The 23,611-nt window shown below is 54.7% G+C and overlaps 1 protein-coding gene across 3 annotated transcripts in view; it reads right to left on the bottom strand.

Moving 5' to 3' along the window:
- Positions 1-23,611, bottom strand: part of LOC103656035 (protein ILITYHIA) — an 84,632-nt gene that overhangs the window by 14,433 nt on the left and 46,588 nt on the right. For all 3 annotated transcript variants that reach the window (XR_002269368.3, XM_020552933.2, XM_020552934.2), the window contains exons 19-30: positions 3,326-3,625; positions 3,064-3,180; positions 2,871-2,972; positions 2,647-2,787; positions 2,303-2,467; positions 1,707-1,883; positions 1,497-1,619; positions 1,287-1,367; positions 1,098-1,214; positions 796-968; positions 483-560; positions 264-411 (exon numbers count right to left, since the gene is read on the bottom strand). Coding sequence is in view for 2 of the 3 variants with exons in the window: in XM_020552933.2 (XP_020408522.1) it covers positions 264-411; positions 483-560; positions 796-968; positions 1,098-1,214; positions 1,287-1,367; positions 1,497-1,619; positions 1,707-1,883; positions 2,303-2,467; positions 2,647-2,787; positions 2,871-2,972; positions 3,064-3,180; positions 3,326-3,625 (1,722 nt within the window). In the remaining variant the exon portion in view is untranslated. The remainder of the gene's footprint in view (positions 1-263; positions 412-482; positions 561-795; positions 969-1,097; positions 1,215-1,286; positions 1,368-1,496; positions 1,620-1,706; positions 1,884-2,302; positions 2,468-2,646; positions 2,788-2,870; positions 2,973-3,063; positions 3,181-3,325; positions 3,626-23,611) is intronic.

The following is a 23,611-nucleotide window of genomic DNA, read 5'->3' as shown; positions in this document are numbered from 1 at the left end:
ATGAAAATAAGCCAACAAATTTCCAGAATGTGTAGATTTTTTTAAAAAAAAATGTAATAGATGGACCTCAAGATGTTCTGCTCTTTCAAGTTAATGAAAACAAACTAGTAGTTTGTGGTGCCAATGGCCTAAATATTCAGCAGAAGTTAAGTGGTTGTCAGATTTCAATATATAACTAGATGAACTGGACACTTGTATTCTCCAGAACATTTGGACACAATAAATGTTATGATTTGATAGCATCAAATAAGATATATTGATACCTTAAGAAGTGACGGAAGAACAAGCTTCACACCAGGACCAGTGAGCTGAGACATCATTGCCCGAGCAGCACACTCAGCAGCTTCGCGCACTGCTAGGACTTGATCAGAGAAACACACAAGTAGGAACGGAAGCATTTGAATGACATACCTACAAGAAAGAAAATATAACGAATCAATTGGAATCAGAGCAACAGTTAAGTGAAGAGATGCCTCACTTACGGCTCAAATAGTTTGCCAAGCTTCTCACACAGGCACTCAAATCCAAGTAAAGCTCCTTCACGAGATTTTGCAGACATTCTGCACAAATGGAAAAAAAAAATCAACACTATAATGTTTGACAATCAGAAAATTCCCATTGAATACCCTAGATAAACTTTACTCAAATGCCTAGAGAATAACAAGACATGAAAACTGAATACAAAGGCTGCAGCACATAATTTAGTGGAAAATTATGACAGATGGATGCAATACTGATTTTATTTACAACATCCCTATATATAGCACTAGTGGATAAGGTAACAAAGTAGACAACCTGTCTTCCAAATTTTTCTGCAATGTCACAGCGATGCCATATTTTTTCAAGGAAGAAATTCCAAATCCTTTAACCACACCAGCAAGGCCAAAGGCTGCACCTCGTCGCTCACCATACTTTTCACATTTCATCATCCGATCCAAGAGTCTAGAAACAAGAGCCTGACCCTCTTCCTGGTTATATAAAGAATAGAGAATTTTAATAATAAATCAGAAAAAGGAAAGCATAAAAAAAATGGGTAACAAATGGATACAGAGTCATCAATGCAGAACCAAAATCCAATTGTACAAAACAAAACACACCTGTTTGGATACCATAAGTGGGGACAAACAATCTGAGACAGCACGTTGAACTGCCTCTGATGGGGTGTTAAGGACATCTAACAACTTTTCAATGACACTGTGAACTTTGGGATCATCCTGTTACAAATGCTATATTTAGTACTGTGAATGTATCTTGTAAATAAAAGATAGTTCAGTATCCATCTACACCTTTGATAGATGTTTCGCCAGAGCACCAGTAAAAATAACAACACCTTCCCTCACAAGATCATATGTTTTCTCATCTGATGCCTGTTATATATGGATTACATAGCAAATAAGAAAACAAAGAGCCACAATAATATATTAATAAATTTATTAATAGGAATGTAGTATATTGAATTATATTAGTACAATTATTAATAGGAAAGTAGTACTTGCCCTTTTATTCAAGTAGCTCTCAAAAATAGGAAATAGCAAAGGAACATTTTCCTTTCCATGCCTGTCAATAATAAGGATGCCAGCATTAATCATTCTACCACGAACATCGACGTTTGGATCAGCCTGTAAGTTCACCATGAGAAGCATTAAAAGTTAAATATAAGTGGCACTGCAATGTTAAGATCCACATAAACAAAGCAAACTACTGACCAGGGCGCGTGAGATGAGAAATGTCATGACAACAGGAAGATCTTTAGAGGCCAAAACGTCAGCGATAGAGTGGAGTGCTAATGCAATACCCTGCCTTCCGAGCCAGTGTGCATCTCCAAATTCAACACTAGTGCCAATATCACGAATGTACAGAGAGAAAAGGGTAGAAAGTGCATCCTGAAATAATATGACACCCGCAATAAAAAGAAATTACTCCAAATTGGCAAAAAAAATCTCCGATCAACGTGGTTCTATTCAAGTTTTATTTGAATGTGAAATTAAAGATACAGTAGAAACACAAGACCGTACCCAAATACACGGCATTATATCTTCCAGCTTTTAAATGGATGTCATTCTATGATTTTGAGATGTGCTATTACCTCTTTGTCCCTACATGCCATCTTAGTTCAGTGGGTCCATGTCCAGTTCAAATGTCTTCACGAAGAGTAAAACAACATCCCATCCCAATAGTAATAATTAAACTAATGTCGGTGTTTAAATGTGCCTTTGCTCGTCTTGCAAAACCCTTGAGCATCTATATAGTAGCAGAAGGGGTGCAAATACAGAACAGAAAATTTGCATTGTAGGCGACTTACTTGCATTTTGTCTTGATTTTCATCCAATGCCGCAGCCAGAGCCTCAGCAGATGCAGCACGAACATTGTAATTTTTATGGGAAAGTGCATTGAAAATACCAGAGTAATCAGTGATGGCATCAAAACCAAAGCGGTCCCATAATTCCTCTGCTAATTCAGCAACCACCTAGAGAAGGTACATGAGCCGAAGAGCAAGAAAATAAACATCATTTCCTGCTCTAGAATGAAAAAAGTTCAACATATTTCACTAAAAAGGGCAGAACCAGTGCTGGAAGCTCCCACATGAGTAACGTAAAAAAATAGAGGAGTTCCAAGTCAAGTTCACAGGGATGTTATCTTACAAACCTTCTCCGGATCATGAGCAGCAATCCAGAGGCTTGTTGACACCTGCAAATCTCGTTGCACAGAGTGCACAGGAACACATTTTATAGCAGTTAAGCAGGCAAGCCTAACATGCAGTTCTTTTGCATATACACCGACAAGAGCCTGAAAAAAGGAAGAGGTAAGAATACATAGCACTAGATAAAATAAAATAGGATAAGCTGGAGAACAGACTACAAAATAACAACCTGTGCTAACTCATGGCCTCTTAGACCTAGGCATAGCTCATTCAGCATAGGCCCAACTGAAGGTTGATAGGCAGGAACAGTGCTTAGCACATGATAAAGAACCTAGGCACAGAAAAAAAAATAGTAAATTCTAGGAGTCTGAGAATAAAACAAGGAACAGCATTAAGTCTGAAAGAACTAAGAAATTTTTAACTGATAACATCCTAGGTCGAGGAAGTGGTAGTATTGGATCCATATGCATAGATAGTATGTGAAGCACATCATCATGAAGACATGTCTTTTTTGAAGATAGAAGGATCCTTTCCATGATCTGAACCAAAAGGTAGCAACATAAATAAATAAATAAATAAATAAAAGGACAAAAACAGGGAAAAGTAAATGTTGAAAGAGAAAGGGAAATGTCAAGGGGAATAGGAGTGAATTTATGGTTGAACTAAAAATAGTGGAGGACATACCGGAAAGACGAAAGTAAATGAATCTGCTGGAAGAGGACCCGCTTTGCACGCAATAGTCAGCCCATTTACTATTTGTTCAAAGATGCCAGATGATGGCTTCTTACTATCATCTTCCATGATCACAGGTGTAAGATCCAAAACCATTTCAAAATCACCAACAGATATCACACGAATCGCAGCAGCAATGTCGAGCGCCCAATTGCAAAGAGGAGGGGCTGTGCAACGTGCTAGCCTCAACATTGTACAAAATGCAGCATCGCTTACTATTGGAGAACTTAGCAAAGGTTCAACATAGTTTACCTGCATGGCACACCATCAAATTCTGAGCCACAACAGATATGATAAATACAATGTAGAACGTGCATCACTAATAATCATGTCACGTGCCAAAAAATTATAATAAAAGGATATAAGAACTTAAAAGATTTCTTCAAGATATGCTCTATCTCACTGATAACCGAATACAAATTCCACTGTTTTTTACTGAATATATGAGGGTCAATTATTAGATACTTGATTATCATGATTTGACTTTGTAAAAAGTGCTGGTGTGAAAACAAAGCAACATATTTGTGCACCTATTAAGACACAAATCATAAACATATGATATAAACATTTCCAAAATAACAAAAAATGTCAGGAGTTTCTTTGCTTCTTCAGTAATTACCCTGATTGGAAATGGGTCTAATACTTTATTTTGGGCAGATAGATGGTTGGGTGGGGGCTTGTATCAAAGACTTTGCCCCTGCTGTAGCTGCTAGTGTTGGGATAAAGGTTATTTCCTCTAGAACGGTGGCCCATGCTCTTGAGAACTGGCAGTGGGTCAGCGACATTGAGACCCCTCTTAATTTGTCTGGGCTGCAGCAGTACCTACATCTTTGGGACGCTTTAAGAGGAGTGGTGCTTACACATGAGGTTGATAGACACGTGTAGATTCATTCTTCCTCTGGGCAGTTTTCTTCTAAATCATGCTATAAGGCCTTCTTCGTAGGTTCGATTACTTTTGAACCATGGAAGAGGTTATGCAAGACTTGGGCTCCACCCAAATGCAAATTTTTTCTTTGGTTGGCAATTAGGAATAGATATTGGACAGCTGATAGACTACAGAAGAGAGGGTTTGATCATCCTGAGGTTTGTCCTTTATGTGATCAAGAGCTAGAGAATATCCAACGCCTCCTTTGCAATTGCATTTTTGCTCGACAGTTTTGGCACTGCATTCTTTCTTCGTTGGGGCTTGCTAATCTCTCTCCTGCTTCTAATGAGTCATCTTTTGACGAGTGGTGGAGGAAGGTGTGTAAGCAAGTGCACAAATCCAAAAGAAGAGGCTTTAACAGTATCATCATCATGGGGGCTAGGTGTTTATGGCTTCATCAAAATAAGGCAGTTTTTGATGGTGTCGGACCTTCCATAAGCAGAATTAAGAGAGTTTTCTTGGATGAGTTAGAGTGTTAGGGTCTTGCCAGTGCCAAGCATTTTGAGGGCTTGGGCCTTGGTGCTGCCATTATTAGGTCTAGGGATCTTCTGGGTGAGTAGTGTAGAGCAGGTGTGTGTGTGGAGCCTGCTGGCACTTTTGTTGTTTGTGTGAGAGAGTTGGAAGCGTGTGTTTGTATATTGATGATGATAGACAGCACATGTACAGGTATATATAGGGGAGGAAGGTGAGAGGTAAAAGGAAGCCTTCTACACCTAAGGAAAGATCTAGAGTACAATCAGATCCTCAATCATAGTGATTGAGATCCTCCCCTAATCCTCTCTATCTATATCAGAGACAATACTTCCATATAGGGCGGCCGGCATATCTGCCAGGCGTCAGCCAGGATACAGTTTCTAACACCCCCCCGCAGTGTTAGCGTCCGTGGAGCGAACGGTAAGACTGGTCCGAAATTCAGTGAAGACTGCTGATGGTAAGCCTTTGGTGAAGATGTCGGCGTACTGGGAAGTCGTCGGGACATGTAGCACGCGAACAACACCGAGGGCGACCTTGTCGCGGACGAAGTGAAGGTCAATTTCCACATGCTTGGTGCGTTGATGCTGAACAGGATTGGAGGACATATAAACAGCACTGATGTTGTCACAATAGACCAATGAGGACTTGGGGAGAGGAACATGCAGTTCTGTCAACAACTGTCGTAACCAGGATACTTCAGCGACTGCATTGGCAACAGCGCGGTACTCGGCTTCGGCACTGGAGCGGGAGACCGTGTTCTGGCGCTTTGAAGACCATGAGACGAGGTTAGCACCGAGGAAAACAGCATAACCGGAAGTAGACCTCCTAGTGTCTGGACAGCCAGCCCAATCAGCATCAGAGTAAACCACAAGTTCCATTTGCGGAGAGGAACTGAGGTGAAGGCCCAACTGAAGAGTGCCTCGGATATAGCGCAGGATACGCTTGAGAGCAGCCAAATGAGGTTCCCGAGGATCGTGCATGTGGAGACAGACTTGCTGAACAGCATACGCAATATCCGGACGGGTGAAGGTGAGGTACTGTAGTGCGCCGGCAAGACTGCGGAATTCCGTGGGATCGGAGACAGGGTCACCGTCGGCTGAAAGTTTGGGGTTGATATCAACAGGGGTTGTACAGGGTTTGCAGTTACTCATACCAGCTCGCTCAAGTATCTCAATCATATACTGGCGCTGAGAAAGAGTGATGCCAGAGGCAGATTGTTGAACATGCATGCCCAGGAAGTGATGAAGGGGGCCAAGATCCTTCAGTGAAAATTCCTGTTGGAGAGCAGTAATAGTCCGCCGGAGAAGGTTCATGGACGAAGCAGTTAGCACAATGTCATCCACGTAAAGAAGAAGGTAAATCATATTTGTACCCTTGTGGTAGACGAATAATGAAGTGTCAGACTTGGCCTCAACGAATCCAATTTGAATCAAGTGAGAAGCAAATCTACTGTACCAGGCACGAGGGGCCTGTTTGAGGCCATAAAGGGACCGATTGAGACGGCACACATAATCAGGATGAGTGGAATCTTCAAAACCGGTGGGCTGAACACAGTAAACAGTTTCTGACAGGGTCCCCTGAAGAAAAGCATTGTTGACATCAAGCTGGTGAATCGGCCATTTGTGCGAGAGAGCCAGGGAAAGAACGGTCCGGACTGTAGCTGGCTTGACCACTGGACTGAAAGTTTCTGAAAAATCAATACCAGGGCGTTGAGTGAAACCCCGAAGAACCCATCTTGCCTTGTAGCGCTCAAGAGAACCATCAGCTTTGAACTTGTGTTTGAAAACCAACTTGCCAGTCACAACATTGCAATTCGGCGGTCGAGGCAGAAGGTCCCAAGTGTGATTACCAATAAGAGCAGAATATTCATGTTCCATAGCGGAGCGCCAATTTGAATCAGTAAGGGCTGCGCGATATGTCCTCGGAATGGGGGACAGAGCGGCGGCTTCAAAAAGAGCAGGAAACCGAAGACCACTCTTGCCACGGGTTGTCATCCTGTGGTGGTTGACCACTGGATCGACAGGGACTGCACCAGCAGGAATAGGTGGTGCAGTGGCGGTCGTCGGAGAAGGTGCTGGAGCAGTAGCAGTGGGCGGGCGTCGAGAGTATACCCGTCCGCAGAAACGATCAGCAGGAGCTGTCGTTCTATGGACGTCGGGCACGGTAGTTGACCCAGGAGGCAGTATTGTTGGTGCCGATGCGCCTGGGAGACCAGCCATCCGGGCAGGAGACTGGGGCATCGGGGCAGGCCCAGCTGGCGCGGCAGGTGGCTGAAATGCCACCTCTGAAGAGACGAGGGGCACAGCCGGCGAAGGGGCCACCGGTGGGGGTGGTGGTGGCATACGAGTACCTGAAAAGGAAGACACGGGCGACAGTCCAAAAGGAGCTGCAACCGGGTTAGTGTAATTGTCAAGGAAATCGAAGGCCGCTGGTGGGGGTGGATGGGAAGCCTCAGAAAAGGGAAACGAGGTTTCATCAAAAACCACATGACGGGAGATAATGGTGCGATTGGAGTGGCGATCAAAGCATAGGTAGCCTTTGTGGTGGGGGGAATAGCCAAGGAAGACACAAAGAGTTGAGCGAGGGGATAATTTATGTGGAGTGGTGGCAGAAAGGTTGGGGTAGCATTTGCAGCCAAAAACGCGAAGGTGTTCATAGGATGGGTTGTGACCGAAGAGAGCAAAATGCGGTGTAGAGAGTGCGAGTGTTTTGGTGGGTAGGATGTTGAGGAGGTATGTTGCAGTCCCAAGAGCCGCAGCCCAAAAATTGGGGGGAACACTGGATTGAACGAGGAGGGTGCGGATGATATTGTTGATGGAACGGATGACACGTTCAGCCTTACCATTTTGAGTTGAAGTGTAGGGGCAAGACATGCGCAGATGGACTCCATGGGAGGAGAAAAAATTGCAGGCTTGAAGGTTGTCAAATTCGCGACCATTGTCGCACTGGATGCTCTGGATAGGGACACCAAACTGCGTACGAACATAGGCAAAGAAATTGGTTAAGGTGGAAAGGGTGTCAGATTTGAGACGTAAAGGAAATGTCCATAAATAGTGAGAGCAGTCATCCAAAATAACAAGGAAATATTTGTGGCCAGACACACTGGTGATGGGTGATGTCCAGAGGTCACAGTGAATTAACTGAAAATTACAGGTGGCGCGGGAGGAAGAAATAGGAAATGGTAGACGGACATGTCGTCCGAGTTGACAAGCATGACAAGGATGAGTACTAGTATTTTTATTACAGGAAATTGCGGATGACTGCGCTAAATGTGATAAAACGGCGTGACCGGGATGTCCAAGTCGTTGGTGCCATAGGGTAGATGCAAGAAGAGCAGAGGCCGGGAACCGCAGGGGGTATAGTGGACCAGAGCTGTTACATCTGAAGATCTCGCGCCGAGTGGGAAGATCCTTCACAGAGCAGCCAAAAGGATCAAATTCAACAGAGCAATTATTATCAGTGGTAAATTGACGGACAGAAATCAGATCCTTAAGGAGCGAGGGGGAAACTAGAACATTATGAAGAGAAAGGTTATAGGGAAGACGAGTGGTGCCAGTGGAGGTAACAGGGATTAGATGGTCGTTGCCAACGACAATATGAGTAGGAAGATGCTGGGAAGAGGGGGGATGAGATATTATACCAGCGTCAGATGTCATGTGACTGGAGGCACCAGTATCAAAGTGCCACTCTTGTTGAGGTGGCTGCTGAAGAGTGACAGTTTGGAAGTTGGCAGCGAGGGTGTGTTGATCCCATGTAAGTAGAGGGACTCTAACTCTCATCAAGAGGATGACACTATGAGTTGGGGCAATTTTCTGTTTATTTCCTCAAACACTACACAATGCCATACCCATCTAAGGGTTGGAGACCCATATTTATAGCCCTAGAGGCTGCACTACCACACCTTCTCACACACACTACACAACAGTATTGTCCTATAGATGCTAAAGAGACTACAGAGGACAGTCAAAAGCGACTGTTGTCCTCTAGATGCTAAAGCGACTACAGAGGACAGTCAAAAAACGACTGCTGTCCTCTAGATGCTAAAGAGACTACAGAGGACAGTCAAAAGCAGGCTGTCCTCTAGATGCTCAAGACTTATTCCATCATTCTCCCCCTAAGTCTTGGGCGTCGTCTTGTGAGAAAGTTGGGCCATCCCGGACCTGGAGCAAAGCTCAACAAACTTGATCTTCCCAAGGGGCTTGGTGAGCAGGTCTGCAAGCTGATCCTTGGTGTTGATGTAACGCGCCTTGATGCTCCCTTCTGTCAAGCAGTCTCGGATGAAGTGGTATCTCAGCCGGATGTGCTTGCTCCGTTCATGGAACACGGGGTTCTTGGCCAATGCCAGAGCGGACTGGCTGTCCACCCTGAGTTCCACCGCTCCAGTGTCTCTCCCGAGGAGATCACCGAGCAGGCGAGCCAGCCAGAGCGCCTGAGTCGAAGCAGTGGACGCTGCTATGTACTCGGCCTCGCAGCTGGACATGGCCACCACCTGCTGCTTGACCGACTGCCAGCTGATGGGGCACTTGCCGAGGAAGAAGAGGATCCCGCTTGTGCTCTTGCTGGTGTCGATGTCGCCGGCGTGGTCGCTATCGCTGTACCCGACAAGGTGTGCCTCCCCAGGGCACCTCGGGTAGTAGAGACCGTGGTCGAGAGTCCCCGCAACATAGCGGATGATTCTCTTCACAGCCTGCTCATGCTCCGTCGTCGGTCGCTGCAGAAACCGACTAACGTAGCCGACGGAGTATGCCAAGTCAGGCCGTGTGTGGACGAGGTAGCGAAGGCTCCCCACAAGACGCCGGTACTGTGTAGCATCCACCTCCTCCGTCGTGCTGTCGCGACTCAGCTTCAGCCTCTCCTCCATCGGAGTGAGAGCTGGGTTGCAGTCGGTGAGCCCAGCCAGCTCAACAATGCGCTTGGCGTAGGCGGTCTGGCGAAGTGTGATCCCGGAGTCTCCCTGGTGCACCTCAATCCCCAGGTAGAAGGAGAGATGCCCCAGGTCACTCATTTGGAAGGTGGCCTTCATCTCTTCCTTGAACGCTGCCACCTCTGCATCCTTGGCGCCGGTGATCACCAAGTCGTCGACGTAGACACCCACCAGCAGGGCATTTTCTCCATTGCCCCGCCGATAGATGGCCGCCTCGTGCGGGCTTGGCATGAAGCCCATCCTCTTGAGCGTGGAATCCAGCTTGGCATTCCACGCCCTTGGTGCCTGTCGCAAGCCGTAGAGAGCCTTGCGCAGGCGCAACACCTTGCCCTCCTTGCCAGGGATCGCAAAACCTGGCGGCTGGTGTACATAGACCTCCTCCTTTAAGTCGCCGTTAAGAAACGCCGACTTGACATCCATGTGATGAACATGCCAGCCCTTCAGGGCTGCCAGCGCGAGGAGGAGTCGCACGGATTCCATCCGTGCTACAGGGGCGAAGGCATCGTCGAAGTCGATCCCCTCCTGCTGCAAGAAACCGCGTGCCACCAAGCGAGCCTTATGCTTGACGATGGCGCCGGCTTCATCCCTCTTCAGTTTGAACACCCACTTAAGGGTGATCGCGCGATGACCATGAGGGAGATCAGCGAGCTCCCAAGTGCGGTTCGTCTCAACCGCGTCCATCTCCGACTGCATCGCGGCACGCCAAGCCGCATGTTTCTCGGCCTCTGCGAAAGACCGAGGCTCACCATCGTCGCATGCAAGATGCAACTCTCCTGCCAGAATGCGAGATGCAGGGCCTGGCACCGACGGGTCGATGAGAAGGCCCTCCACCCTTCGATACCGCAACGGCTCGCCGTCGTAGCACGCGTCGACGCGCTCCTCGTCGCGGGACAGAGGGGTCACGAGCTCCACTGGGTCGTGCTCGACACGAGCTGGTGTCGGAGAGGACGTTCCCGGAGAGGGTACCGTCGGTGCTGGAGTACGTGGTGGCGAAGAGCTCGCTGTAGCCGGAGTCGTGGCTGGAGTGCGTGGTGGTGAAGAGCTCGTTGTAGCAGGAGCTGGAGAGTGTGGCGCTGGAGTCGGTGGAGACTTGGGGGCTGGGGTAGACCTGCTCGGAGAAGAGTTGCCTACTCCCCCAGCTCCCTCAAAGTGGACGTACTCGATGGTGAAGTCGTACGTCGGAGTCGTGCCGTCGTCCACCGCCTTGTCCCACGCCCATCCTCGCCCTTCGTCGAACACTACGTCGCGCGCCGTGCGCACACGCTGTGTTCTTGGGTCAAGGATGCGGTAGGCCTTCGAGCCCTCCGCGTAGCCAATGAACACCCCCGGGGTGCTCCTATCGTCGAGCTTGCTGATGTGGCCAAGCTCCTTGGTGAACGCGAGGCAGCCGAAGACCCGTAGGTGAGAGACCGCCGGCTTGCGCCCATGCCAAGCCTCGTACGGTGTCATCCCGTTGAGAGCCTTGGTGGGCGAGCGGTTGAGGATGTACACCGCTGTCACCACCGCCTCTCCCCAGAAGACAGCTGGCATTCCTCTCTGCTTGAGGAGAGCCCGAGCCATCCCCACAACCGTCTGGTTGCGCCGCTCGACGACGCCGTTCTGCTGCGGGCTGTACGGCGCGGAGTAGTGGCGCTGAACGCCCTCATCCGCGCAATACGACGCGAACTCAGCCGCCGTAAATTCGCCGCCGTTGTCGGTGCGCAGCACGCGCAGCTTGCGGCCGCACTCCGCCTCCGCAGCGACCTGCACACGCCTGATGGCGTTCGCAGCCTCTCCCTTGCTGCCAAGGATCATCACCCACATGTAGCGGGAGAGATCGTCGACGAGCAGCAAGAAGTAGCGTCGTCCTCCTGGTGTGGCTGGTGTCACCGGGCCACACAAGTCCCCATGCACGAGCTCGAGCCTCTCCTTGGCTCGGAAGCTCGACTGCTGGGGAAAGGGGAGTCGTCTCTGCTTTGTCAACACGCAGACATCGCAGAATTGCTCCACATGGTCAAGGCACGGCAGGCCTCGTACCATCTCCTTGGCGCTGAGCCGCTTCAGGGCTTCGAAGTTAAGGTGCCCGAAGCGCTCGTGCCACTGCCATGCCCCGTCGTCTCGACGAGCAGCAAGGCAGCAAGGTTGTGCCACCTTCACATTGAGGATGTAAAGCCGATTTGCACTCCTGCGTACCTTGGCAAGAAGGCGACGAGAGGGATCCCAGATCCTCATGACTCCGTGCTCGACCTCCACGAGCGAACCGTTCTCATCCAGCTGTCCCAAGCTGATGATAGAGTTCCTCAACGCGGGGATGTAGTAGACTCCGGTGAGCAGCCTGTGCTCACCAGACGCGGCGGTGAAGACGACTGAGCCGGCGCCCTTGATCTCTACGCCGGAGGCGTCCCCAAACTTGACGGAGCCTCGGACGCTAGAGTCAAGCTCGGTGAAGAACTCCCGTCGGCCGGTCATGTGATGAGTGGCGCCGGTGTCGAGGCACCATCCTTCGATCATGTCCTTGTTGGAGCCGTCGCCGAGGAAAGCGCGTGCTTTCGACTCATCAAGGTGGAGGAGTGCCGCTGCGGCCGGTGCCGCTGGAGATGGCTCGATGCTTGCATGTGCCAGGAGCAGGGCCTCCTCCTCCGCCTCCGCCTGTGCGACGTTGGCCTGGCCACGTCGTGGCTGCCGACAATCCCTGGCCCAGTGGCCAAGCTTGCCGCAGTTGTGGCAGCCGTCGTCTCGTGCCGGCTTCTTGTTGCCGACGGCGCCGCCTTGGGCACCTCCACGTGCACCACCCTCAGCATGTCCTCGCGCCCCGGCCTGGGCGCCTCCACGCGCCTTGCGCGGCTTGCCGCGTTTGCGGCCTCGTGTCGAGGAGGACTCCCCCTTCTTCTTGTCACCCTGGCAGGCCTCCCACTGCTCCCGAGTGAGATGTAGCTTCCCGCCGATAGTGATAGGCCCAGAGAGAGCCTGTGGTTCGTCGCCGTCGACCACCTTGAGGCGATCAATCGCCTCTTCGATCGTCATCGTGGAGAGGTCTAGCAGAGACTCGATCGAGCGAGCAATCTGCCTGTACTTCTCGGGGATGCAACGGAAGAGCTTCTCAACAGCTCTCTCCTCATCGTAGGTGTCGTCGCCGAACTGCACCATCTTCTGCAACAGAGTGTTGAGGCGGAGAGCAAAGTCATCAACATCCTCACCTGGCTTGAAGGCCAGGTTCTCCCACTCCTTGCGAAGTGCCTGCAGTGTGGTCTTGCGGGCACGATCGCTGCCGATGCGGGTCGCAGCGATGGCGTCCCAGGCCTCCTTGGCAGTCCGCTTCTGGGAAAGCGAAAACTGCATCTCGGGCGGGACTGCAGCAATGAGGGCATCCAGCGCCCGCCGATCCTCGTGGTAGTCGACGTCGTCGTAACGAACTGCTTCCCACATGTGGCGAACCTGGAGCCGTACCCTCATCACCGCGGCCCACTCGACGTAGTTGGTCTTGGTGAGGGTAGGCCACCCACCGCCGGGACCGATGTCCCTGACAATGGCCTGGGCCATGCGGCGACCATGGTACCGATCCGGGGAGGGAGAACCGCGGCGCCTGTAGAGGCCGCGATCTCCGTCGACTCGGTCGCCGCCGCCGGGAGCACCGCCGGCGCGTCTACGCCCGTCTGGGCTGCCGCCGCGTGCGCCCCCGCCTGGAGCGTCGTCGGCGCCTATCCGGGCTGCCGCCACGCGCGCCCCCATGGGGATGCGCGGCTGCCCACTGTGCCGCCTGCTCTCGCGCTGCTTCCCTCGCCAGCCTGAGCTCTTCGTCGGTGTTGTCGTCGACAGAAGCAGAGCTGCCAGCTCTACTGCCGCGCAGAACCTCGAGCTCTGTTGCCGCCGCACGTGCAGCATCCGCCGCCTCCGCTGCTTCTACTTCCGCTCTCGCCGCTGCCAGTTCCGCCGCCGCCAACCGTGCTGCCCTCGCCGCTGTCGCTGCAGTCGCTGCTGCTGCTCGCTCGCGTTCTTGTGCCGCGGCGACCTCGGCCTCCTGCTGGCGCCGCGCACTCGAAGTGGCCGAGCGTAGGGACATGGTGGGCTAGTGAGGGGTTGCTGCGTGTGGAAGAGGTTGTCTCAGACGAAAGGCTGCTCGTCTGAGCAGGGGAGGAAGGAACAGTTGGAGCTCTTGCTGCCGACTGAGTGTGGGGAGAGACGCGGGAAGGAGATGAGCACGAGATGTTTAGGCTGCAGGATAGTTTGCCTTTGATACCAATTGTAAGTAGAGGGACTCTAACTCTCATCAAGAGGATGACACTATGAGTTGGGGCAATTTTCTGTTTATTTCCTCAAACACTACACAATGCCATACCCATCTAAGGGTTGGAGACCCATATTTATAGCCCTAGAGGCTGCACTACCACACCTTCTCACACACACTACACAACAGTATTGTCCTATAGATGCTAAAGAGACTACAGAGGACAGTCAAAAGCGACTGTTGTCCTCTAGATGCTAAAGCGACTACAGAGGACAGTCAAAAAACGACTGCTGTCCTCTAGATGCTAAAGAGACTACAGAGGACAGTCAAAAAACGACTGCTGTCCTCTAGATGCTAAAGAGACTACAGAGGACAGTCAAAAGCAGGCTGTCCTCTAGATGCTCAAGACTTATTCCATCATCCCAGACGGGTGCAGGCGTAGAAGGATCGGCGTAGGCAGGGGGCGGCCCATATGCTGCAGCAGGGACTGCCCACTGACCAGGAGTGCCGGCGACGAAGGCATGTGGTGGTGGGGGCGAGGCAGCAGGCGGACGAGGAGTCGAAGGTGGACGTTGGCCAGGCCACATGTAGATGGCCCCCGTCCAAGGGTTGTAGTAGTTGTAGTTGGAAGAGGGTGCAGGGCCAATGATGCCGCTGCTGCTGTTGCTGGAGGTTCTACCACCGCGCTTGCCTCGCTTGCCGCGTTGTCCGGAGGAGGAGCCATGACCGGAACCGCCCCCGGAATGGTGGGAGGGCGGGCGCTGATGTGAAGGACGCCCAGCGGGAGCAGTGGGTGTAGGTGACTTGGAGCTGCCGTTCTCGCCAGGTGGTGTAGTAACAGCAGCGAGAGCTGCTGCAGGAGCAGCATTGGTCATGGTGAGCTCCTCGAGAGTAAGATCATCGCGGACCTGCAAAAAAGTGGGGAGAGGAGAGGTGCGACGGAGGTGAAGGCCGAGCGCTTGAAAGCGTTCGTTGAGGCCGCGAATGATGTTGAGGACAAGGGTCTTGTCGGAGACCGGCTCGCCAAGATCGCGAAGATCTTCGGCAAGCTTTTTGTAGCGGCGGCAGTAATCAGCTGCGGAGAGGTCGCCCTGAGTGAAGGAGCGGAAAGCTTGGTCGGCGTATAGGGTGCGCGTCGTGCGGTTCCCAAGAAATTGGGACTCAATGGCGAGCCACAGGACGCGAGCAGATGCACCGCGCTCGGAGATCGTATCAGCGAGGTTGTCGGTGATGGAGCCGTTGATCCAAGACAGAACAACGGCGTTCATGCGAGTCAAGTCGGGCGAGTGGTGGACAGCATCAGACAGCACGTGGCAATCCAGAGAGAATTTGGTGAGGGTTAGGAGGAAGGACTCACGCCACCGAGAGTAGAAGGTGGAGTTGACGTCGAGGAGGAGTGGAACGAGGGCCCGGATGTTCTGCACGGCGACGGCTTGAGCGTGCAGATTGAGAAGTGCAGCCGCTTCGTGTTGGAGAAGAGCGGCAGAAAGTGATGGAATAAGTCTTGAGCATCTAGAGGACAGCCTGCTTTTGACTGTCCTCTGTAGTCTCTTTAGCATCTAGAGGACAGCAGTCGTTTTTTGACTGTCCTCTGTAGTCGCTTTAGCATCTAGAGGACAACAGTCGCTTTTGACTGTCCTCTGTAGTCTCTTTAGCATCTATAGGACAATACTGTTGTGTAGTGTGTGTGAGAAGGTGTGGTAGTGCAGCCTCTAGGGCTATAAATATGGGTCTCCAACCCTTAGATGGGTATGGCATTGTGTAGTGTTTGAGGAAATAAACAGAAAATTGCCCCAACTCATAGTGTCATCCTCTTGATGAGAGTTAGAGTCCCTCTACTTACAATTGGTATCAGAACCAAACTATCCTGCAGCCTAAACATCTCGTGCTCATCTCCTTCCCGTGCCTCTCCCCACACTCAGTCGGTAGCAAGAGCTCCAACTGTTCCTTCCTCCCCTGCTCAGACGAGCAGCCTTTCGTCTGAGACAGCCTCTTCCACACGCAGCGACCCCTCACTAGCCCACCATGTCCCTACGCTCGGCCACTTCGAGTGCGCGGCGCCAGCAGGAGGCCGAGGTCGCCGCGGCACAAGAACGCGAGCGAGCAGCAGCAGCGGCAGCAGCGACAGCGGCGAGGGCAGCACGGTTGGCGGCGGCGGAACTGGCAGCGGCGAGAGCGGAAGTAGAAGCAGCGGAGGCGGCGGATGCTGCACGTGCGGCGGCAACAGAGCTCGAGGTTCTGCGCGGCAGTAGAGCTGGCAGCTCTGCTTCTGTCGACGACAACACCGACGACGAGCTCAGGCTGGCGAGGGAAGTAGCGCGAGAGCAGGCGGCACAGTGGGCAGCCGCGCATCCCCATGGGGGCGCGCGTGGCGGCAGCCCGGATAGGCGCCGACACGCTGACGGCGCTCCAGGCGGGGGCGCACGCGGCGGCAGCCCAGACGGGCGTAGACGCGCCGGCGGTGCTCCCGGCGGCGGCGACCGAGTCGACGGAGATCGCGGCCTCTACAGGCGGCGCGGTTCTCCCTCACCGGATCGGTACCATGGTCGTCGCATGGCCCAAGCCATTGTCAGGGACATCGGTCCCGGCGGTGGGTGGCCTACCCTCACCAAGACCAACTACGTCGAGTGGGCCGCGGTGATGAGGGTACGGCTCCAGGTTCGCCACATGTGGGAAGCAGTTCGTTACGACGACGTCGACTACCACGAGGATCGGCGGGCGCTGGATGCTCTCATTGCTGCAGTCCCGCCCGAGATGCAGTTTTCGCTTTCCCAGAAGCGGACTGCCAAGGAGGCCTGGGACGCCATCGCTGCGACCCGCATCGGCAGCGATCGTGCCCGCAAGACCACACTGCAGGCACTTCGCAAGGAGTGGGAGAACCTGGCCTTCAAGCCAGGTGAGGATGTTGATGACTTTGCTCTCCGCCTCAACACTCTGTTGCAGAAGATGGTGCAGTTCGGCGACGACACCTACGATGAGGAGAGAGCTGTTGAGAAGCTCTTCCGTTGCATCCCCGAGAAGTACAGGCAGATTGCTCGCTCGATCGAGTCTCTGCTAGACCTCTCCACAATGACGATCGAAGAGGCGATTGGTCGCCTCAAGGTGGTTGACGGCGACGAACCACAGGCTCTCTCTGGGCCTATCACTATCGGCGGGAAGCTACATCTCACTCGGGAGCAGTGGGAGGCCTGCCAGGGTGACAAGAAGCAGGGGGAGTCCTCCTCGACACGAGGCCGCAAACGCGGCAAGCCGCGCAAGGCGCGTGGAGGCGCCCAGGCCGGGGCGCGAGGACATGCTGAGGGTGGTGCACGTGGAGGTGCCCAAGGCGGCGCCGTCGGCAACAAGAAGCCGGCACGAGACGACGGCTGCCACAACTGCGGCAAGCTTGGCCACTGGGCCAGGGATTGTCGGCAGCCACGACGTGGCCAGGCCAACGTCGCACAGGCGGAGGCGGAGGAGGAGGCCCTGCTCCTGGCACATGCAAGCATCGAGCCATCTCCAGCGGCACCGGCCGTAGCGGCACTCCTCCACCTTGATGAGTCGAAAGCACGCGCTTTCCTCGGCGACGGCTCCAACAAGGACATGATCGAAGGATGGTGCCTCGACACCGGCGCCACTCATCACATGACCGGCCGACGGGAGTTCTTCACCGAGCTTGACTCTAGCGTCCGAGGCTCCGTCAAGTTTGGGGACGCCTCCGGCGTAGAGATCAAGGGCGCCGGCTCAGTCGTCTTCACCGCCGCGTCTGGTGAGCACAGGCTGCTCACCGGAGTCTACTACATCCCCGCGTTGAGGAACTCTATCATCAGCTTGGGACAGCTGGATGAGAACGGTTCGCGCGTGGAGGTCGAGCACGGAGTCATGAGGATCTGGGATCCCTCTCGTCGCCTTCTTGCCAAGGTACGCAGGAGTGCAAATCGGCTTGACATCCTCAATGTGAAGGTGGCACAACCTTGCTGCCTTGCTGCTCGTCGAGACGACGGGGCATGGCAGTGGCACGAGCGCTTCGGGCACCTTAACTTCGAAGCCCTGAAGCGGCTCAGCGCCAAGGAGATGGTACGAGGCCTGCCGTGCCTTGACCATGTGGAGCAATTCTGCGATGTCTGCGTGTTGACAAAGCAGAGACGACTCCCCTTTCCCCAGCAGTCGAGCTTCCGAGCCAAGGAGAGGCTCGAGCTCGTGCATGGGGACTTGTGTGGCCCGGTGACACCAGCCACACCAGAAGGACGACGCTACTTCTTGCTGCTCGTCGACGATCTCTCCCGCTACATGTGGGTGATGATCCTTGGCAGCAAGGGAGAGGCTGCGAACGCCATCAGGCGTGTGCAGGTCGCTGCGGAGGCGGAGTGCGGCCGCAAGCTGCGCGTGCTGCGCACCGACAACGGCGGCGAATTTACGGCGGCTGAGTTCGCGTCGTATTGCGCGGATGAGGGCGTTCAGCGCCACTACTCCGCGCCGTACAGCCCGCAGCAGAACGGCGTCGTCGAGCGGCGCAACCAGACGGTTGTGGGGATGGCTCGGGCTCTCCTCAAGCAGAGAGGAATGCCAGCTGTCTTCTGGGGAGAGGCGGTGGTGACAGCGGTGTACATCCTCAACCGCTCGCCCACCAAGGCTCTCAACGGGATGACACCGTACGAGGCTTGGCATGGGCGCAAGCCGGCGGTCTCTCACCTACGGGTCTTCGGCTGCCTCGCGTTCACCAAGGAGCTTGGCCACATCAGCAAGCTCGACGATAGGAGCACCCCGGGGGTGTTCATTGGCTACGCGGAGGGCTCGAAGGCCTACCGCATCCTTGACCCAAGAACACAGCGTGTGCGCACGGCGCGCGACGTAGTGTTCGACGAAGGGCGAGGATGGGCGTGGGACAAGGCGGTGGACGACGGCACGACTCCGACGTACGACTTCACCATCGAGTACGTCCACTTTGAGGGAGCTGGGGGAGTAGGCAACTCTTCTCCGAGCAGGTCTACCCCAGCCCCCAAGTCTCCACCGACTCCAGCGCCACACTCTCCAGCTCCTGCTACAACGAGCTCTTCACCACCACGCACTCCAGCCACGACTCCGGCTACAGCGAGCTCTTCGCCACCACGTACTCCAGCACCGACGGTACCCTCTCCGGGAACGTCCTCTCCGACACCAGCTCGTGTCGAGCACGACCCAGTGGAGCTCGTGACCCCTCTGTCCCGCGACGAGGAGCGCGTCGACGCGTGCTACGACGGCGAGCCGTTGCGGTATCGAAGGGTGGAGGGCCTTCTCATCGACCCGTCGGTGCCAGGCCCTGCATCTCGCATTCTGGCAGGAGAGTTGCATCTTGCATGCGACGATGGTGAGCCTCGGTCTTTCGCAGAGGCCGAGAAACATGCGGCTTGGCGTGCCGCGATGCAGTCGGAGATGGACGCGGTTGAGACGAACCGCACTTGGGAGCTCGCTGATCTCCCTCATGGTCATCGCGCGATCACCCTTAAGTGGGTGTTCAAACTGAAGAGGGATGAAGCCGGCGCCATCGTCAAGCATAAGGCTCGCTTGGTGGCACGCGGTTTCTTGCAGCAGGAGGGGATCGACTTCGACGATGCCTTCGCCCCTGTAGCACGGATGGAATCCGTGCGACTCCTCCTCGCGCTGGCAGCCCTGAAGGGCTGGCATGTTCATCACATGGATGTCAAGTCGGCGTTTCTTAACGGCGACTTAAAGGAGGAGGTCTATGTACACCAGCCGCCAGGTTTTGCGATCCCTGGCAAGGAGGGCAAGGTGTTGCGCCTGCGCAAGGCTCTCTACGGCTTGCGACAGGCACCAAGGGCATGGAATGCCAAGCTGGATTCCACGCTCAAGAGGATGGGCTTCATGCCAAGCCCGCACGAGGCGGCCATCTATCGGCGGGGCAATGGAGAAAATGCCCTGCTGGTGGGTGTCTACGTCGACGACTTGGTGATCACCGGCGCCAAGGATGCAGAGGTGGCAGCGTTCAAGGAAGAGATGAAGGCCACCTTCCAAATGAGTGACCTGGGGCATCTCTCCTTCTACCTGGGGATTGAGGTGCACCAGGGAGACTCCGGGATCACACTTCGCCAGACCGCCTACGCCAAGCGCATTGTTGAGCTGGCTGGGCTCACCGACTGCAACCCAGCTCTCACTCCGATGGAGGAGAGGCTGAAGCTGAGTCGCGACAGCACGACGGAGGAGGTGGATGCTACACAGTACCGGCGTCTTGTGGGGAGCCTTCGCTACCTCGTCCACACACGGCCTGACTTGGCATACTCCGTCGGCTACGTTAGTCGGTTTCTGCAGCGACCGACGACGGAGCATGAGCAGGCTGTGAAGAGAATCATCCGCTATGTTGCGGGGACTCTCGACCACGGTCTCTACTACCCGAGGTGCCCTGGGGAGGCACACCTTGTCGGGTACAGCGATAGCGACCACGCCGGCGACATCGACACCAGCAAGAGCACAAGCGGGATCCTCTTCTTCCTCGGCAAGTGCCCCATCAGCTGGCAGTCGGTCAAGCAGCAGGTGGTGGCCATGTCCAGCTGCGAGGCCGAGTACATAGCAGCGTCCACTGCTTCGACTCAGGCGCTCTGGCTGGCTCGCCTGCTCGGTGATCTCCTCGGGAGAGACACTGGAGCGGTGGAACTCAGGGTGGACAGCCAGTCCGCTCTGGCATTGGCCAAGAACCCCGTGTTCCATGAACGGAGCAAGCACATCCGGCTGAGATACCACTTCATCCGAGACTGCTTGACAGAAGGGAGCATCAAGGCGCGTTACATCAACACCAAGGATCAGCTTGCAGACCTGCTCACCAAGCCCCTTGGGAAGATCAAGTTTGTTGAGCTTTGCTCCAGGTCCGGGATGGCCCAACTTTCTCACAAGACGACGCCCAAGACTTAGGGGGAGAATGATGGAATAAGTCTTGAGCATCTAGAGGACAGCCTGCTTTTGACTGTCCTCTGTAGTCTCTTTAGCATCTAGAGGACAGCAGTCGTTTTTTGACTGTCCTCTGTAGTCGCTTTAGCATCTAGAGGACAACAGTCGCTTTTGACTGTCCTCTGTAGTCTCTTTAGCATCTATAGGACAATACTGTTGTGTAGTGTGTGTGAGAAGGTGTGGTAGTGCAGCCTCTAGGGCTATAAATATGGGTCTCCAACCCTTAGATGGGTATGGCATTGTGTAGTGTTTGAGGAAATAAACAGAAAATTGCCCCAACTCATAGTGTCATCCTCTTGATGAGAGTTAGAGTCCCTCTACTTACAATTGGTATCAGAACCAAACTATCCTGCAGCCTAAACATCTCGTGCTCATCTCCTTCCCGTGCCTCTCCCCACACTCAGTCGGTAGCAAGAGCTCCAACTGTTCCTTCCTCCCCTGCTCAGACGAGCAGCCTTTCGTCTGAGACAGCCTCTTCCACACGCAGCGACCCCTCACTAGCCCACCATGTCCCTACGCTCGGCCACTTCGAGTGCGCGGCGCCAGCAGGAGGCCGAGGTCGCCGCGGCACAAGAACGCGAGCGAGCAGCAGCAGCGGCAGCAGCGACAGCGGCGAGGGCAGCACGGTTGGCGGCGGCGGAACTGGCAGCGGCGAGAGCGGAAGTAGAAGCAGCGGAGGCGGCGGATGCTGCACGTGCGGCGGCAACAGAGCTCGAGGTTCTGCGCGGCAGTAGAGCTGGCAGCTCTGCTTCTGTCGACGACAACACCGACGACGAGCTCAGGCTGGCGAGGGAAGTAGCGCGAGAGCAGGCGGCACAGTGGGCAGCCGCGCATCCCCATGGGGGCGCGCGTGGCGGCAGCCCGGATAGGCGCCGACACGCTGACGGCGCTCCAGGCGGGGGCGCACGCGGCGGCAGCCCAGACGGGCGTAGACGCGCCGGCGGTGCTCCCGGCGGCGGCGACCGAGTCGACGGAGATCGCGGCCTCTACAGGCGGCGCGGTTCTCCCTCACCGGATCGGTACCATGGTCGTCGCATGGCCCAAGCCATTGTCAGGGACATCGGTCCCGGCGGTGGGTGGCCTACCCTCACCAAGACCAACTACGTCGAGTGGGCCGCGGTGATGAGGGTACGGCTCCAGGTTCGCCACATGTGGGAAGCAGTTCGTTACGACGACGTCGACTACCACGAGGATCGGCGGGCGCTGGATGCTCTCATTGCTGCAGTCCCGCCCGAGATGCAGTTTTCGCTTTCCCAGAAGCGGACTGCCAAGGAGGCCTGGGACGCCATCGCTGCGACCCGCATCGGCAGCGATCGTGCCCGCAAGACCACACTGCAGGCACTTCGCAAGGAGTGGGAGAACCTGGCCTTCAAGCCAGGTGAGGATGTTGATGACTTTGCTCTCCGCCTCAACACTCTGTTGCAGAAGATGGTGCAGTTCGGCGACGACACCTACGATGAGGAGAGAGCTGTTGAGAAGCTCTTCCGTTGCATCCCCGAGAAGTACAGGCAGATTGCTCGCTCGATCGAGTCTCTGCTAGACCTCTCCACAATGACGATCGAAGAGGCGATTGGTCGCCTCAAGGTGGTTGACGGCGACGAACCACAGGCTCTCTCTGGGCCTATCACTATCGGCGGGAAGCTACATCTCACTCGGGAGCAGTGGGAGGCCTGCCAGGGTGACAAGAAGCAGGGGGAGTCCTCCTCGACACGAGGCCGCAAACGCGGCAAGCCGCGCAAGGCGCGTGGAGGCGCCCAGGCCGGGGCGCGAGGACATGCTGAGGGTGGTGCACGTGGAGGTGCCCAAGGCGGCGCCGTCGGCAACAAGAAGCCGGCACGAGACGACGGCTGCCACAACTGCGGCAAGCTTGGCCACTGGGCCAGGGATTGTCGGCAGCCACGACGTGGCCAGGCCAACGTCGCACAGGCGGAGGCGGAGGAGGAGGCCCTGCTCCTGGCACATGCAAGCATCGAGCCATCTCCAGCGGCACCGGCCGTAGCGGCACTCCTCCACCTTGATGAGTCGAAAGCACGCGCTTTCCTCGGCGACGGCTCCAACAAGGACATGATCGAAGGATGGTGCCTCGACACCGGCGCCACTCATCACATGACCGGCCGACGGGAGTTCTTCACCGAGCTTGACTCTAGCGTCCGAGGCTCCGTCAAGTTTGGGGACGCCTCCGGCGTAGAGATCAAGGGCGCCGGCTCAGTCGTCTTCACCGCCGCGTCTGGTGAGCACAGGCTGCTCACCGGAGTCTACTACATCCCCGCGTTGAGGAACTCTATCATCAGCTTGGGACAGCTGGATGAGAACGGTTCGCGCGTGGAGGTCGAGCACGGAGTCATGAGGATCTGGGATCCCTCTCGTCGCCTTCTTGCCAAGGTACGCAGGAGTGCAAATCGGCTTGACATCCTCAATGTGAAGGTGGCACAACCTTGCTGCCTTGCTGCTCGTCGAGACGACGGGGCATGGCAGTGGCACGAGCGCTTCGGGCACCTTAACTTCGAAGCCCTGAAGCGGCTCAGCGCCAAGGAGATGGTACGAGGCCTGCCGTGCCTTGACCATGTGGAGCAATTCTGCGATGTCTGCGTGTTGACAAAGCAGAGACGACTCCCCTTTCCCCAGCAGTCGAGCTTCCGAGCCAAGGAGAGGCTCGAGCTCGTGCATGGGGACTTGTGTGGCCCGGTGACACCAGCCACACCAGAAGGACGACGCTACTTCTTGCTGCTCGTCGACGATCTCTCCCGCTACATGTGGGTGATGATCCTTGGCAGCAAGGGAGAGGCTGCGAAC

This window comes from Zea mays, chromosome 4, assembly GCF_902167145.1.
Source record: "Zea mays cultivar B73 chromosome 4, Zm-B73-REFERENCE-NAM-5.0, whole genome shotgun sequence".
NCBI lineage: Eukaryota > Viridiplantae > Streptophyta > Magnoliopsida > Poales > Poaceae > Zea > Zea mays.
The sequence above is the reverse complement of the archived record's forward strand: the minus strand, read 5'-3'. Positions and strand labels throughout refer to the sequence as shown.